This window comes from Melanerpes formicivorus, unplaced genomic scaffold (assembly GCF_026170545.1).
Source record: "Melanerpes formicivorus ecotype bairdi unplaced genomic scaffold, bMelFor1.0.p_v2 SCAF_29, whole genome shotgun sequence".
Lineage (NCBI taxonomy): Eukaryota > Metazoa > Chordata > Aves > Piciformes > Picidae > Melanerpes > Melanerpes formicivorus.
The window spans coordinates 5,594,161-5,611,092 of record NW_027142381.1 but is presented as its reverse complement, the minus strand read 5'-3'; the positions used below and the strand labels follow the sequence as shown (position 1 = coordinate 5,611,092).

The window sequence follows — 16,932 nt, the reverse complement described above, 5'->3', positions numbered from 1 at the left end:
CAGCAGCACTCTCCCACTACTTCATTAACACATCCTCCCCAGGGAACAAGTGGTTTTTACTGTGTTTATTTACAGATGCAGAGTGCATTTATTCCACATAGCCAATCTACCTGCACAGACACATACTGCTGAAAGCTACAAGAATAAAGCAACACACCAGAGGGGCTGTAGCTGGCAGAGGACTCCATAGCAACTCTCAGAATCATTTTGGTTGGAAAAGACTTTTAAGATCCAAGTCCAACCATTCTCTTACTCAGCTGGAAGTTGCAGACATTGGAACAAAGAGCTAACCAACAAGTTCCCATCCAAAGCTCCATGCTGGTATACCTACTGCTACAGCTACAGCCTGGCTTTTTTTCCTGGTTGATGCATCTTTAATTTGATAATGAAGCATTGTGCTCCAAGTATTTGCTCTATCTGCTTTTTAATGGAGCTGAGAGAGCCCTAACAATTTCTGGCACAAAAGAAAAGCAGTAAGAGAGCTGCCTCTGCAAAGCTGATAGCATCACTGCATGCATGGGGTTAACTTTATTACTTTTACTGGCTTCCATCTCATGGAAACTTGAGAGAACCACCATGGTGTACAGACCAAGCTGTGCTTACACAGCTAACAACTCTCCTCTTGAGCAGAGTGCTGCACTCCTGCAGCTCCTCAGGAGCTGCCTCTATGGAAGAGCTGAATTGGGTTCTGTTATCTGTAATGAAGATTTGTCAGGGCTGGGGATTTATTGTGCCTAAGCAGCAGGCACCCACTTCAGCTGGGTAGAGAAGACAACTCAGACCAGCTAATTTGGCTGGCAGAAGTCAGTGTGTGCAAGTCTGGACATTTCAGAAGACCAACACCATTCCAAGGGAAAGCTCTTCTCATCCAGGGGCTATTAGATAGTGATGAAGCCTCCAGACTTTGTCTTTAGAAGGATCATACCTTGTGGTGAATCTTCTGTTTGAAGATAGCTGTGTATGGTGCTTCAGTTCCTTTTGAAACTTGCCAGATGAACAAGCCTGCATTTCACACCAGCTATCCAAGTCTATCATATTTTTTCCCCCCTACAATCCATCATGAAGATTTAAGAAGGGCAAGTCAGGGAGTTGCTGTTTCCTAGTGATTGTGCCTTCTACAGTCATGCAGGGCAAGATCTCCCAGTAACCACCTGGGCTATTTTTAGGAACTCACAAGTTTCAGTTTCAGGGATAGGCTGCAGTCCCAGGTCTTGTTTCCTTCTGCAGCTGATACAAGTGAAAAAGCTTATTGTCCCCAACTGCTTATCACCACTCCTTCCCTCTTCTCCACCTTCACAACAGCCACTGCAATTGCTTGTGTAGTCACTCCCCCACAGAGTGTGCACCTAATCACAGGGCTCTTCTAATCCTGCTCCTTTTGAAAGAGCTGGATTAGGGAATGGTTACACAAGAACTTACACCAACAGGTCTAAGACAATGATGACAAGGCATGATGGAGGCTCTCTTTATTCAACTTAGCTTTAGCCAGAGCAGACCAGATGCCATAGTCCTCAAAGTGACTTCTGAAGCTGACAAATGTGATGACTTCACTTCATACTTCTCAGCACCAACCAGCTAGAAAAGCCTCACAGTTCTTCAAGCAGTGCCAGCCTTGCATGGATTGTTTTTTAATAACACATGTGCTAGAGAAGCAAAACAAGTCTGGAATATCCAGATGTGGGATTATCACCCACACTGCTGGGTGTCAAAGTCATTTGACATGCAACTACAGGTCTCAGCAACTTAATTCCCATTCCTAGCCCAAACAGTGTAAGAAGCCATCAAAAGACCAAAAACCTGCGGAAGACAACATGCAGCTTATCAGTACACAAACCCACAGCAGGCAGGAGAGGTGTTTGCATTTCATAAAAATAAGATCTTTACAGAGACACTGACAGAGCTGAAGCCAGCAGAATCAGAGACCAGCAACTGCCAGTAAGATCAAAGACAACACAAAAAGACTGGGGTAAACACAGAAGGAATTCATGATTAAAAACTGTTCCTGACCTGAAGGAAGAATAAATGCTGGGTAATTTCCTGTAATAGTTCCTCTTCTACCTTCTCTGGGTAAAATTTAGCCAAAAAACGAAAGCTAATGGGATCTTCTTTGGGGATTTCTTGATCTAAAACCTGTTTACAGATAAAACAGAAGTCAGCAGTGAGAAGAGTACCTAAATGTGTCAAAATAATATTCCAGGGGAAGATCAGAAAGCAGCCAATAACCCACTTAAAGTAACTTTGCCATAGCTTAGGAGGAAGGGCAATGCTGAGCTTTAATCTAAGAGCAATCAGTGCTTATCATGGTGACTGGTATGTAATACTTCAGGCCAAATATGCCAGAAGCAATCAGAGCAAACAAGAGAAAGAACTTCAGCAGGAAAAAAACATGACATAATCTAAAATCATGAGTTGTCTTGTAGCACATTCCTTTAGCTCCTGTGCTAAAGAAAAGAGATCTTGCTGTAAGTAGGAAACTGCCACACTTGGGTTTTGTTTCCCCTACCTTTTTGTCCAGCTTTAACCAGGTGCACATTCCTTTTATTGTGTACTGCAAGCCAAAGAACCAAGTCTCCCTTAAACCAAGTGCTCGGCACACCAGATCAAACAAGTCCTTTCCTTTCCACTTCATCTAAAAAGAGAGAGAGAATGAAGAAAACCAGGTATGTCTTGAGTGAATTTGCTACATTTTAGCCAAGCAAACAGGGCTGCCATTTGCCTTCCTCCTGTGAACTCTTATTTTACCTTTAGCTCTTCAGTTAAACACACCTACAAGCAAAGGTGCAATGGTTACAAAGCTCTACCTCCTCTCCTCCACAGCAAGTCTCAGAGCAGCTCTGCTCACTTCACCGCAGCACCAAGCACTTTGTCAGCAGAGGGAATGAGGATTGTACTATTGATTTCCTGGGGCATGGCAAGGCTTTATTATTATTTGTAAAGCTCTCATTCAATACTTTTCTGTAAATTAGAGAGACTGAGGGAAGGCCAGGGGAAATCAAGGGAGTGTCAGGGCCCAGGTAGAAATGCCAAACAAGGAAAGCAAATCCATCTTCCACATACCTCAGCTATTTCAGTGGCAGCAAGCCAAGCCTTTCTGCTGCTCTGATTTAAATGAGCAGGAGCCTGTCTTCTACACTGTAAGTTAATAACCTAGCTCCATAAAAATTGAATTTTGATTAAAGGTCCTAAAATTCACACACACAATGCTTCCCCCCCCCACTTTTTTTTCCACCACTGAAGAGGCTGCACATCTCTCTCTTCTATTTAACTAAAACCCATATTTTGTCTAATTGCATGAGCCACTAAAAATTCAATGGCTAAACAAAAAGAATAATTAACTTTTAGGCAGTATTTGGAGAGCAAGCAGGAAATCATGCCAGGAGCAGAACAGTATTGGGGGAGAAAGGGGAGAGAGCAGAAGGAATAGCTTAAGCTGGATTTTTAAACAAGGTCTCTGATCTCCAAATCCAATTTTCCAAACCCTTTCCTTTTCACAAGTCTGCCTGCAAGTATTCCAGATCAGTCACAGAAGTGCTCTGCTTGTGGCTGATCCTGTTCTGTCTCTGAGGGACCTAGTAAATGAAATACTAAATGCCCCACTAGACAGTCAGGTCTCTCATTAGAATTCCAGTCCCATTGGACCTCAGTTTTGTAACTCCCCTTCTCAGAATAACTGAATGTCTGGATCTGCTTTTGCTGGATGATGAGGAATTAATCAGGCACAGTTCTCTCTCCTCAATAGGGCAGCTCAATTAATTTGGCAATTGATCACTTGCTGTATTTGTTTCCTTCCATGTTTCTCTGCAGTCATGATTCCTCTATCCAATTTACTAGATAGCCTTAGCTAATAGAAGCCAAGACAGCTTTTACATTTGAGCAGTTTTCTCTTCTGCCCAGATACAAACTCAGCTGGTGGAGTTAAAACAAACACAGAACCTGAGGTTTTTACAAATGGCAAATTTGAAGAGAAGGTCTCAGACAGAACTGAACACAGAGGTGTCATTTTATGAATTATAAGCAACATCTCAGGCCAGCTCTGAGCAGAGCTCTTTATCCAACCTGGCAGTGTCTTAAAGAGTTGTGTCACTTAGAACAAGATTTTGTGGACAAGTAGGAATACTTACAAACAAGCTCTGCATCATGTGCTGGAATGCCTATGAAGAAAGCAGGCTTACTGCTCACTTAGCTGTGTCACAGTCAGATGGATTTCATGGAAACAGCTTTAAACTCTGAATTAAGTCAGAGTTCACAGAAGACTGCACCTGAGACTAAGTAATCCATCCTTCATAAAAACAACAAATCAGTTCCAAGACCATCCATGACCTGATCATCTCAACTTCTCCCACTTTCTGTCTTGCTAATACAAAGGTCAATCCTCATCTTTCTGGCATTCTGCTGAGGGCTTACCTCACAGCTGAACTCCATCTCAGCATCCACTGTTATAATTTTGACTTTAAAAGTCTTTGGTTGCTTCTTCTTGAGGCCTTGGATGGACATGTTTTTTAGCTTACGGGGATAGCCACACCTGAAATCAAACATGCATTACATTTAGGTCTGGAAATACAGTAGCATTTCCTTGGCCAGATTCCAAAGCAGGATGAGTCCAAACCTGAAGAGTAAAGAAGTCACCTTTGAATAGGTATTTTTGCATCCCAGACAATAAGAAAAAATAAATTAGTGTGACCTTGAAATTTAGTTTGCTCCTTAAAAGAAGTTACCCCAAAATGTCATGCCTGTCTCTCCTCAGACCTCAACAAACACAGGTTCCTGCAGTACTACTAAGAACATCATTCAGACCTATTGCAAGACCCAGAGGCCTGCCTCTCACTACAGCTGAGAACATCCAAGGAACCTCAGCCTTTGTGCTCCACACAATCATCCACATCCATGCAATTCAGCAGCCTCTTGCAACAGAGCTCTGCAGTGGATGCATGTTTACAGCTCCATACAAGTAATAACCTGACTTCTGAATAACGCCAACAGGACTACGAGATTCCTCATCCCTTTTACATATCCAAGCTAAATTCCTTTTCCCAAAGGTCTCTGCAGTGTGTCCCAGCATCAAATGAATCAGTGGAAGCTCCACTTGTAAGACACAGCAGAGTGCTACATCACACCTTGTGAGAGCAGATCCCACTCAATCCTTTTCCTAGCTATGGCTGCTTAAGCAACTAATCTACTGAGTTGCTTTACAACTTAAGACTTTAACTCCCTGAAGTGACAGAAATGCAAGCATACATTGAAATGAAGCTGAATTGACCATTTCTCTCATGGGCATACCCAACTCAGTGATGAAAGTTACTTAGAACAGAATGTTTCCCAGTGGAGTCCTTGTGAGAAGAATTGAATTGTGCAGAAGCCTACAGAAAATTCCATCACAAAGCTACTACTCTAAATGCCATTGACTGCAAGCCATCAGGAAAATGTGTGAGATGTGGTGTTTCCACAGCCACCAGAGGTTTGTGGACATCATGCAAACCAAATGCTGACAGTTGGGGCTAAAGGGATCTGTGTGAATCTGCATCATGCAGTTGTGTTGATTTCTGAGCACAGGAGCTCAGCCTGTAAAGTTGTCTTTTTGCTTTAGAAAAACTAACATTTCAGACTCTGAACTATATAGGTCAAGAAGAGACTGAGGCATTCTTGGTTCCCTACAACATAAGACTATTACAGTGTGGCAGACTTCCAATCTCTCCTTGAGGAATTCCAAAATAAAGTTCCAGTTCAAACTGCAAAGTTCCATTTGTCTTCACCTTCCAGGATTTTATAACATATCCTGACCCCTTCCTTTGCTTCTGCTGAGCTCTACATTGGCTTGCAAACACACTGATTATTTTCCACTTTGCACATGCCCCTCATCCAAAAATTTAAAGTAGCTAACCAGGAGGTAAACTCTAAATGGAAGGTTTTCTTTTCAAATTGGAGGGAAGCTGAGGGGAGATGAGCTAGTTACCAAATCATATGGACGCCGGCAGCAGAGTCAAGAACAAGTACTTGAGGCAACTCAGAGTGGGGAAGAAGAGCTCAGGGGAAAATTGATCTTTCTGACACCACTGAGACCAGTTGAGGAGTCTTCTCCCTCCAGTTGGCTCTGGGAAAGCTTCTGTGAAGTCTGGTTCGGTTTGGAGCAACACTTCAGGAAAGAGAAGAGCCTGACTGGAGAGGATCCAAAGCAGAGATCCAAGTGCTAGAAAATAACCTGTGGTGAAAAGAAAGTGCTGGTTAGTACAGAGACAGTGTGGTGAGGCATTCTGATGTCTGCTCTTCATGACCACAATGGTTAGGACAAGGAATAATGGACTGAATTACACTGCAGATACTGTTGGTGATATTTTTTTCTTACTGTACAACCTAAGAATATTATGGTGTTGGAAAAGCACAGGATGGGATTTCTGTCCTTCTAAACTCCTATCCAATACCTGCCCCCTCCACAAGACTGGAGGAAACAACACATCCTCAAAGCATGCTCCCCAAGCTGGTCCTTCTGCTGGTGCTCACCACCAGTCCCTAGGAGAGACCAGTTCACACTGCCAAGAATCAGTACAAGCTTCAGGGACTGGCATATCCAGACCCCAAATCCCACCACACCCAGTGTACCCCTTTGTCCTCAGGGAGTATTTTTTTTAGAGGGGTAAAAACCATATGCTGCCACAGAGTGTTTCCTCTAACTTAGGCAACATCCCAGTGCACACTAGTGAGCAGAGCTCAGGTCCTTTCTTTCTTAGGACAGAAAAATGTTTTTAGTAAAGGAGAAAGGAGTACTTAAAACCCCCCAAATGGCCACAGTAGTGTGGCTTAATGTGACCACAGTAATATTGACATGTGAAGGCAACCCAAAGAGGGGCAATTATTCCAGCACTTTTTTTTGATCTCTAATCTGCAAGCTGCAACACAGCTAACAGCAAAATTATGTTTTAACCTGTTACATTCCAAAGGGCTTTCCTGTCTAGTTGCCTTCAAATCCAGAGCTTCACTGTAATTAATGGTACCACTGGATGCAGAGTGAAGGAAGGAGAACTACAGACTGCTATGCAACACTGGAAACAGCCCCTTTCTTCTATTAGTTTCCAATGGTTGAAGACAAAGGAGAGGGGAGGGGGAAGCTTCATAATTCATTTTTAATATGTAATTTGAAGCAGCCAATTGAATTAAACAGGAACTTGGAGTTAGGGCCAGGGCAGAACATTCTCAAAGAGTTTCATATGGAAAACGCTGAACAGATAAAACTGAACTGCAGAGGAATGCACTCATTTTCCTCAAAATATGACAAAAACACCAGAGCCCTTCACTTTGACTTTGAAGTGCTTTCATTTTTCTTGTATAACCTGGTTGAAATGACAATATAATTTGTTCAACATTTCCAATAGCATTTTTTTTCTCTCCTCTCTCTCCCCCCCCCTTCCCAGAATTTTTATTCCATGGAAAAGTACATTCTGACTCAGTGAAACAAAAAAAAAAAGAACAACCAAAAACTACAACCACCACCACACATTTTTGGATATCAAATTTTCCCCAAGAACTGTAAACTCCATTTTCATCAACAGCGCTGGCAAAGAAAGAGATAAGGTTTTCACAGAGCACAGCTTAAATGAATGTCAGGTATCATAGTATCAGTCAGGGTTGGAAGGGACCACAAGGATCATCTAGTTCCAACCCCCCTGCCCTGGGCAGGGACACCCCACACTAGATCAGGCTGCCCAGAGCCTCATCCAGCCTGGGTTTAAACACCTCCAGGGATGGGGCCCCAACCTCCTCCCTGGACAACCCATTCCAGGGCTTCACCACTCTCATGGGGAAGAACTTCCTCCTCACATCCAGCCTGAATCTCCCCACCTCCAGCTTCATTCCATTCCCCCTAGTCCTATCACTACCTGAGATCCTGAGCAGTCCCTCCCCAGCCTTCTTGTAGGCCCCTTTCAGATATTGGAAGGCCACAATTAGGTCACCTTGGAGCCTTCTCTTCTGCAGACTGAACAGCCCCAACTCCTTCAGTCTGTCCTCACAGGAGAGGTGCTCCAGCCCTCTGATCATCCTTGTGGCCCTTCTCTGGACACCTTCCAGCACCTCCAGATCCCTCTTGTAATAGGGGCTCCAGAACTGGACACAGTACTCCAGGTGGGGTCTCACCAGGGCTGAATAGAGGGGGAGGATCACCTCCCTCGACCTGCTGGCCACACTTCTCCTGATGCATCAGGTAGTGATGGTGGAAGCAAAAGCACTCAACAGTCAAGCTTTTAGGAAAAAAAATCACTTTTTCCAGTGAGAGAAATCTCACCAACTAAGACAAATCTGGGTTTGCAATCTTTTGTTGACATGCAAAAGCCATCGACTCTCTAGATCCCTGCTAAATAACAACATCCAACTCTGAATCACATGCAGTGTTGCCAGATATCAGCTTCTGTCACAAAGCCCCAGGGATTTATTCCTGCAGTTGCCACAAGGATCTAAGCTCAAGACCCAGAAGGAGCAAAATGTGGTAGTTCAGAGCATGTCATAACCTTATGAAGTAACACATCAATCCAAAACAGGGTGGGGTGATAAAAGATTCCTGTCCAGCCAGAATCTGGCAACAGCTAGCTCAGAAGCTGTGAATGTCCACAGCTTCTCCTGCACCTTAAGAAAGCCAACAGGAAGATGATAAAAAGCTTTGCTTGATGAGAGGAACAGAAATGCAGTGATGAGGAATAGAATCTGCAGAAATTCAACAGCCCTGACTCTACCTTTCATCCTGTTTATGTCTAAGATATACCTTTCTGGCTGGATTACAGCCTTCCTCCTTCCTGACAGTGGGAGACTAGTGCCTGAGCAAAACATGGGGGTGCAAGGGAAACTGGGAACAGCAGGCAGCAGCAAGAAGAACTGGCAAGGTGACTCTTGCAGGGACTGATGCCTATCTGTACCACAGCACTAGATGGGCAGTCAGTCGTGTTACACCACTGCACACCACTGGAAGGGGAGACAGCCCACACACCAGGCACGGCTTTTTTAACAGCGTTAACTGAAAAGCACAAAGAGAAAGGTAATTAAATCAGCATTCCCTCCCCAAAGTTCAATAAATCCACCAGAATTCAGTACATCAGAGAGAGACACAGAGCCAATACCTCAGTGAGCAAACTGTAATTAGTCTGCCCAAGAGCGAGGGCACAATTTACTTTCGTTTGAGCGCTTCCAAGGCGGCTGGAGGGCTCTCCACAGGATATAAGGGTTTCCCTTCACATGGCACTTGCTCTCAGTGACAACTGGGTGAGCTATCACCATCCAATCACACTTTGGCCAACAACACTCGAGTGAAAAAGCATCTGTTTTCACACACACACAAAGCCTGCAGCACTCTAAGGTGAGATTTCCACAGCCTCGTCTGCAGGCAGGCTAGGAGTTAATGGCAATTGTGAGACTCCTCTCTTGTACCCCCAAAAGCAGCCTGTCCTTAAAGATCAGCACATGCACAGGGGCAGCAACTGCACCATCTGCCAGCAAAGCCCTCACAAGAGCTGGAAATACAAAGCCCTGAAGCGCAGCAGGGTGTGAAGAAACCAGCTTTGGGAAGTACTTTTAAGAGCCACCAATAGAAGATGCTTGAACCATCAGCTGCAGAAGTACATTAACACAGATACTACAGTTTGAAAGCCTCCTGTCAGTGCTGAAATATTCACTGCAACTCTTTATCACAAGTTCCCCTGACTCACGTTTCTCCCTGCATTTCCATACTTCAGCTCAGAAGCTAAGACAAGTAATTTGAATGCAGACAACACAGGAAAGCGTTGTGGGCTTTTTACCGTTGTTGACTCACAGTTCTGCCGGTGCTCCCTGCCCTGCCCAAGTAACAATTTAAGCAAAGAATTCACTGCTTTAAAATGGGTCAGCACTAGAAAGAGTTTGCTTATCTCTCACTCTAAAAAGAAGCTACCCAAAGCCACCGGTTGGAATCAAGACTTACCTCACAGAACGCTTCCCGAATGAAAAGATAAAGAATGACCTGGTTTCTCAGTCCAGAGTCCTGTACTTCTCAGCAGCCATCAATATCCAGCCCTCACAAGTTCCACCACTGCAGATAAAATCCAAAAACAACTTTTAGACTTGATCCCCTTTCCTTTGTTTCCTATGAGCTGCAGCATGTTAGCGCCCTCTGAAAAATCAAAGGATTGCTTTCCCAGGTGATATGAAAGGCTCTTAACCATTTCCTGCCTGGGCCAGCAAGACTCCTCCCAACTCCTCTCCATTGTAATTCAAGCAGCAAGGCACTGAAGTTAAGAGAAGCTTGTGACTCTTGGGTTTCTGTAAGACCTGATCATGAACTTCCAAGTGATTCCTTCCAGAGTGTTTGATCAAGTTATTTCATCAGTGTCTCCAGCCATGCAGAGAGCCATGCATGCCTGTTGCCTCCATACCCAGCTACCTTAAAAAGGAAGCTGCACGCCGGCGCTCTATGAAACAAATGCAATTCCCTACCTGCCCTCTTCCTGTGGCAAGAAGCAATAGGACAATAAAGCCCGAAGAGAACAGACCTGGAAAGTGGTCAGAAGCCAAAACACTTACCAGCAGAAAAAGATAAATAAACACAGCTAAATGGAGAAGGGGATGGCCTCAGCCTGAAGGTGCAGGAACAGAGACCACAAGCTCTAAGAGCTGCCACACTACCTCAAAGGCAATGGCAACACTAAAAGCTTTTCTGTCATCATTCAGTTTCTGTGTTGGTTTGGTTTTTTCACCCCTGCTTTTCATTTTAGGTACAAATCTCTACAGAAATGGACTTTCTGCCAGGGTATGGATAAGCACAGAAACAGGCCAGCTCTCACTTCAGGTGCTACAATTATTCCAGCTTCACAGGGAAAGCCTTCAAGATGTGGCTCTTTTAGATAGCAGCACAAAACTAAACCCCCTGCAAACAGAGCTCAGTCCCATGCAGCTACAAAACTGCACTCAGCTTCACTCCCTGAAATGCGGAGCACAAATTCGCCCTCAGCTCTCACACCTCCACCTCCTCACCTCCTTCTAGGGCCTCTGGATGGACGCCTGCTCCAGGTCACGTCCAGCCCCGCAGCACAACGCATTGCTGCTGAATGTAGCACTCAGATCGGGTTATACCAAAAATCAGGCTGGGCTCACTATGGGAGCCCGCAGGAGCCAGGGGTAGTAGAGGTCTCCCCACAGAAGGAACAGACCCTGTGCGGACAGGCCCCACAGCAAGCACCCACTCCCCCCTGGCTGCAGGCAAGGCCCCTGTCCCCGTTAGCCTAGGAAAGGAAGAAAACCACATTTCTGCTGGCTTTAGCCTCTCACTGCGTGCTGAGGCACCTCAGAAGCACCACACAGACAGCACGGGAACGCAACGCCCCCTTCCCGCCCACTGCCGGGGCAGAGCCGCGGCCTGCGCCTTTAAAGCCTACCGAGGCTCCGCCCACCCCTGCCGGCTCCGCCCACCCCAGCCGGCCCCGCTGCCGCGCGGCGCTTCCGCCTCTAGCTCCAACTCCTTCCGACTCCGGTTCCTGCGGCGCGGCGGCGGCGGTGAGAGGCTGAGGGCTGGTTGTGGTGAGGCCTCGGCAAGGGACCAGGGTACGAGTCTCTCACTAGGCTGCTCTCGCGGAGGTGGCTGAGGCGCTGAGCTGAGGCTCGGCGCCTGCAGGACTAGGCCTTCTTCGCAGCCCTGCTGACAGGGAGGCTGCTGAGGCCGGGCCTGGTGCGGAGAGCCCAGGGGACGGGCGAATGGCTCCCAGTCTCTTTAAGCGTTCTCTTTTATCCTTTTCTTCGCTGAGAGACGCTCAGTAGACCTGTCTGGCTCCTATCTTCCTGGTAGCTCCCTTGTGCTCGCTGTGTGTTGCTTATCTGCCGCGTGTTTGCCTCTCCCCGGCCTGGTCACTGGCTGCTGGCGGTTAGTCCTGTTCGACACTCACTCCTCCAGCCCTTTGGCTCACACAGCTGAGTCAAGGATGGCAAAAGTAACCCCGAGCATTGTTGCCTGAAGCATTTCATCCTATGGATGTGACTCTGTAGCCCTAAACTTTTCTTTTGATGTGTTGCAGCATCAAAGCAAGTGTCATTTAGTCTTGCAAAATGGATAGATGGAGAATTCAACAGGTGCTGCTTGTGCTTAGTAGTACATAGCTGTGTGGGAGAGTAAAAGGCCACTGCTCCTCATCACTTTTAATACTGGTTCAAGTCTTCTAATGTTTAGCTGGCTGTGTTGCCCATGACACTTGTAAGAGTGATATAGAAAGTTCTTCCTGATTAAAACAAATAAGGTAATGAGGTATAATTACTTGCAGGAAAGAACTAGCTCCAAAATGATTACACTTGCTGTAGGTCAGACAGCTCTCTGGTATGCATTTTATGCTTTGGAAAGCTTATTACCTTTCTTGAGTTTCATCATCTTAGCTAATAGTGAGATGCACAGAAGCAAGTGACTTCCTGAACAGAAGTTATAAGCCTCTCCCTGCCTGAGTTAACTCTGGACATACACAGACCTGGTTAACAGGTGTCCAGCAAAACCAGGTGCTGGAGTGTGAGTTAAATTCATAATAATGCCTACAGCTACATGTCTGTGTTGTCTATGTAACAGCTGGTGCGATTCAAAGGAATTGTGTGGGCTTTGTGGGATAAGGTCACCTCCTCATACTCTGATGTCTGGTTTTATTGGCATCCTGAGGTGACTTTCCCTGATAACGAGGTCATGTTCATATCCCTCTTTATACCATGAAACAGAGCTGAGTTAGTGCAATGTCAGGTGCTTTGAGCTGCTTCTATCTCCCCTGTTTTTCCAACCAAACAGCCTAACTAAGCTGCTAGTCAGAAATGAAAATTGAAATGTTGGTATTGATCAAAAACTTGTTGTCTTTTTGGTTCCACTAACATGTCTGCTTACTTGTTGGCAGGCACTGGATGACCACAACTAAACGATGTCTGTGCCACGGGGAGCTGTCCATGCAAAATGGATAGTAGGGAAAGTGATAGGAACCAAAATGCAGAAAACTGCCAAAGTGAGAGTGACAAGGCTGGTGCTAGATCCTTACTTACTGAAGGTAAAGGCTGGTAAACAAATTTGTGGTGTTGCATGGTTGGGTTTTTTTTTCGTACTGTGTGGAGGAATGTTTCATTGCTTTGCCTCCTAGGATTTTTTTTTATAGCTCTTAATGCAAATTCCTTAGGGAACCTGCTTAAGAATTTGGTTGTGGGCTGGCTGCAAAGGATGAAAAGTGATGTGTTGTGAGGACACTTCCTTACAAATTAGCTGCTACATGTATTTCTTTGAAGTGCTTTGTTAGTGTACTTCATTTGATGTCAGTTGAGAAGGTAAGTTTTTGTTGTTTCACACTTGGGTTTAGATTTTCCTACTGATTTGGAATGTGCTTTGTTTTGGAAGCTTGACATTATGTTAGTCACTTTTACAGTAAAATCTGTAGCATTTTCCTGTGTGCATAGCTGTAAGCCTGCCTGGTGTTTGTACTGTGATGTGCTGTACAGTCTTTGCTTTTATCACTTCTAATTGTGCGTTCCAAGCAAGTCAGTGAAAATTAGCATTTCCTTCAATTTTAGATGATAGAATAGAATAGAATAGAATAGAATAGAATAGAATAGAATAGAATAGAATAGAATAGAATAGAATAGAATAGAATAGAATTAACCAGGTTGGAAGAGACCTTTGAGATCATCCAGTCCAACCTATCACCCAACACCATCTAATCAACTAAACCATGGCACCAAGCACCCCACCAAGTCTCTTCCTAAACACCTCCAGTGATGGTGACTCCACCACCTGCCTGGGCAGCACATTCCAATGGCAAATAACTCTTTCTATGAAGAACTTCTTCCTAACATCCAACCTAAACCTCCCCTGGTGCAGCTTGAGACTGTGTCCTCTTGTTCTGGTGCTGGTTGGATGAATAATAACTAACATCAGTTCATTAAGTGTGGACTGCACGGGAAAGTTGTTGAGCTTGGAAGAGCTTTTCTCTGTAAATGTTGCTGTGAGATGTCTTAAGGAGAGGAAAAGGTAACTACAGTGCAGAGAGGCTGGTGGAAAGTAGTGATGCTAGGAAAGGGAAGCTATGTGAAGAGCTTGTTATTTTTACCTGTAGCCACCTGGAAGTTGGAGTAGATGATCTCTGAGGTCCCTTCCAACTTGAGCCATTCCATGCTTCTTCTATTCCACTATGGACAGCTCTTTGTGCTTGGCTTTTTTTTTTTCCCTTTTTGCTGTTTTGTGGGTTTGGTTGGCAACACCATCCTGACACCAGAGAGCTTGTCAGGGAAGGGCAGTGCTGTGCTTTCTTGGAACAACAGAGTGCACAGTTCTGTTCCTTTTCATGATCCAACCTGAATCCCGTTAGAAAAATTCTACTTTACCTTTCCTTAGTGAAATTAAGCTTGGTTTATGTTAACTTTGTATTTACCAATTGCCTCATCTTGCAATCTGATGCCAAGGTTTCCTTTTTTTTTTCCCTCCTACAGTTCTTCAACAAACGAAAAACCTATTTTGCCCATGACCCGTTGCAGCAGTGTGTTGTTGGAGACATTGTTCTACTGAAAGCTTTGCCTGAGAGGAGGAGCAAACACGTGAAACACGAACTGGCTGAAATTGTTTTCAAGGTTGGAAATGTGATAGATCCAATAACAGGAAAGCCCTGTGCTGGAACCAGATTCCTTGAAAATCTGTCAGATTCAGAAAACCTGACAGAGGCAGATACCACCTATCTGAGTGAAAAACTGCAGGAACTTAAAGTTTGTTCAACAGACAAATAGTGGGGGGGGGAAAACATTTAAACAGAGGGCTTCTCAGCATTGTCTGTCAGGGATGGTTTGGGCCCTGCTGTTGTGTGTTAAATACTGCAGTGAAATCTGTAGACAAGTAGTAAACATAGTTGCTGATGAGAACAGATTGAGAGGCACCTCAAGTCTTTTCATGAAAGAGAAAAATGTGAGTTTAGTGTTAACACTTCATTTTGTTGCATGTAGTTCTGCTCCAAGCTTTGACAAATTTCAAAAGCCAGCTGCTTGCTTCAAATGATTCTTTGTGTGGAGAAAGACAAGGATACAACTGCATACAACATTTAAGTTTGGTGGGAGGATCATTACCTTGATGGTTCTGTATTCAGACAGTCGTCTGTGGCTTGTAGGATTACTTCAGATAATGCTATTAAACCTTTTGAGAGGAAGTGTAGAATTTTAAAACCAGTTGATCTGCATGTGTCCTTATTTCCTGTTACAGTCACTCATACTACATTGCAGTACCTTCTGTCTCCCAAAATGTGTCATAAAAACACAGCCTTTCGAATGGTAGTAAGGTGAGAATAAAAACTTTGGGTAGCTCAGCCTGATTATCTTTGTAACCTGTCCAAAGAAGTATTTGGTTCTGGGAGAGAAGGACTTTTTTGAACTGCCAACAGGTGATAGAAGCTGATGAGAATACTAAACCAAAGTGGTAGATGGTTAGATTTAGTCCCATCACAAAGCTAAAACATCACATTTTTGGAGCCAGACAGGTGCAGATTTTCTGCATACTTCAATATGAAACTAGAAGGCCATAGCAGTTAATGATTAAAGATGACTTTATCCTGCTACAGCTCTGGGGACCTTGTGTCTTGTCTTCAGGACCTAAAACACGCTAAGTGTGCAGCTGTAGCAGCAGGCTGGTGTTGCTGACTTTTTACTCAGATCTAAAGGCAAACTCCAGCATTTTTGGGGGCAATATTCCATGTCCCTGTATGGAGGGGAGAGTGCTATGTTAAAGCTATGAGAAATCCTTTTTGAAGTGGCTATTTACATCATTGGTCTTTAAGATCAGAAGCTAAATAAGGTGTGTCTGAACAGAGTTCCTCTGACCTAAATTATCTTACTTTTAAGAAACTGAGCCAGCTTGCACTAGTATCAGTTCTGTTCTCTTCCATTCTCAGTGGCATAAATCATTTGCCCTTTATCTTCCTTCACCTGCACAAAATCATTTTCAGCTGCCTGCATACTGTTAACAAAGTCCAATTGAACTCAGCAAATTTTTGGCCAGGAAGAAGGAGAAAGTTTAATTTTCTTTTGTGCTTCAAACCAGAAAACACAGCTCTTTTAGTGCTGGTCCTCCAGTACTATCCTGTCGAATCAGGAAGCTTGGATGTCAAAGACACTTTGATTCAAATGTCTTTGTAAGTTAATAACGTGAGCATGGTCTCTGACTTTGAGGAAGTGCCTTAAACATATGGCTGTAGGTTGTTCTTGCTAGTAGATTTGTTGAAGTGGTTGAGGTTTATGTAAATCACTCAGTAACTGCAGCTGGCTGATTAAGTTCCCATCAACATGAAAGGAAACCTAGGCTCTGACTCCAGCTCTAGTGAATGCCAAATGTGAAACTTATCTGCTGCAGAGATTGAGAGGAATCAGACCCAGGCTAGAATGTGGTCATGGGCTGTAGGAAGTACCTTGTATCAGAAAGGGCATTGAAGGAGCTTGACCCTCACTACATGGGATGTGAGTGTTTTGTTTAGAGGAAAGATTTCCTTCTTGCTGAGCAAGTTGCATCTACATCTAATTGTAGAATGAAACCTTTCTCTGTATTTTCTTTTCTTTATTTGTTTTTTTTTGAGAGAGAGGTTGTGAAAATGTTGTGGGGCGTTGTGGTGGTGTTTTTTTTTCCCCCTAAGATTGATTCATCACAGGTTTGTCAGCTTACAAGAAGACTCTGGGGGTGTTGCTCAAGAACTCAAGCTACTGTCAGAGCAAGATGGGATTAAATGTACACAGCCTGAGTGTAGCTGGATTGTAGAGGAATAATGGCACTGATTTTAAAGTGCCACCACAAGCACTGTACTTTGCTAGTGTTAAAACCCATCGTGTGTGCTGGCCTCTCACAAAATGACAATGGAAACTGCCCAGGGAAATGACTGAAACTTTTATGTAAGTCACATACAGAAAGACAAGCTTTGCACATTGTATTTGTTAGTTGCTTTCAGAATG

At 44.3% G+C, this 16,932-nt stretch overlaps 2 protein-coding genes across 4 annotated transcripts in view; one reads left to right on the top strand and one right to left on the bottom strand.

Annotated features, from left to right (window-relative positions):
* LOC137449309 (merlin-like) overlaps nucleotides 1-11,313 on the bottom strand; it is a 29,026-nt gene extending 17,713 nt beyond the window's left edge. The window contains exons 1-6 of one of the 3 annotated variants that reach the window (XM_068154678.1): nucleotides 10,984-11,313; nucleotides 9,935-10,042; nucleotides 5,951-6,196; nucleotides 4,405-4,522; nucleotides 2,504-2,629; nucleotides 2,008-2,130 (exon numbers count right to left, since the gene is read on the bottom strand). In XM_068154678.1, the coding sequence (XP_068010779.1) occupies nucleotides 2,008-2,130; nucleotides 2,504-2,629; nucleotides 4,405-4,522; nucleotides 5,951-5,958 (375 nt within the window). In that variant the 5' untranslated portion in view covers nucleotides 5,959-6,196; nucleotides 9,935-10,042; nucleotides 10,984-11,313. Of the gene's footprint in view, nucleotides 1-2,007; nucleotides 2,131-2,503; nucleotides 2,630-4,404; nucleotides 4,523-5,950; nucleotides 6,197-9,934; nucleotides 10,043-10,172; nucleotides 10,243-10,281; nucleotides 10,384-10,983 lie in introns of those variants that run through there. The other 2 variants (XM_068154677.1, XM_068154679.1) reach the window with 2 other exon arrangements.
* Nucleotides 11,314-11,443: 130 nt separating this feature from the next.
* MRPS17 (mitochondrial ribosomal protein S17) lies at nucleotides 11,444-15,165 on the top strand. The gene is made up of 3 exons (XM_068154675.1): nucleotides 11,444-11,550; nucleotides 12,867-13,013; nucleotides 14,443-15,165. The coding sequence occupies exons 2-3, from the start codon at nucleotides 12,891-12,893 to the stop codon at nucleotides 14,731-14,733; spliced, it is 414 nt and encodes a 137-aa protein (XP_068010776.1). The 5' UTR covers nucleotides 11,444-11,550; nucleotides 12,867-12,890; the 3' UTR covers nucleotides 14,734-15,165.
* The last annotated feature ends 1,767 nt before the right edge of the window (nucleotides 15,166-16,932 follow it).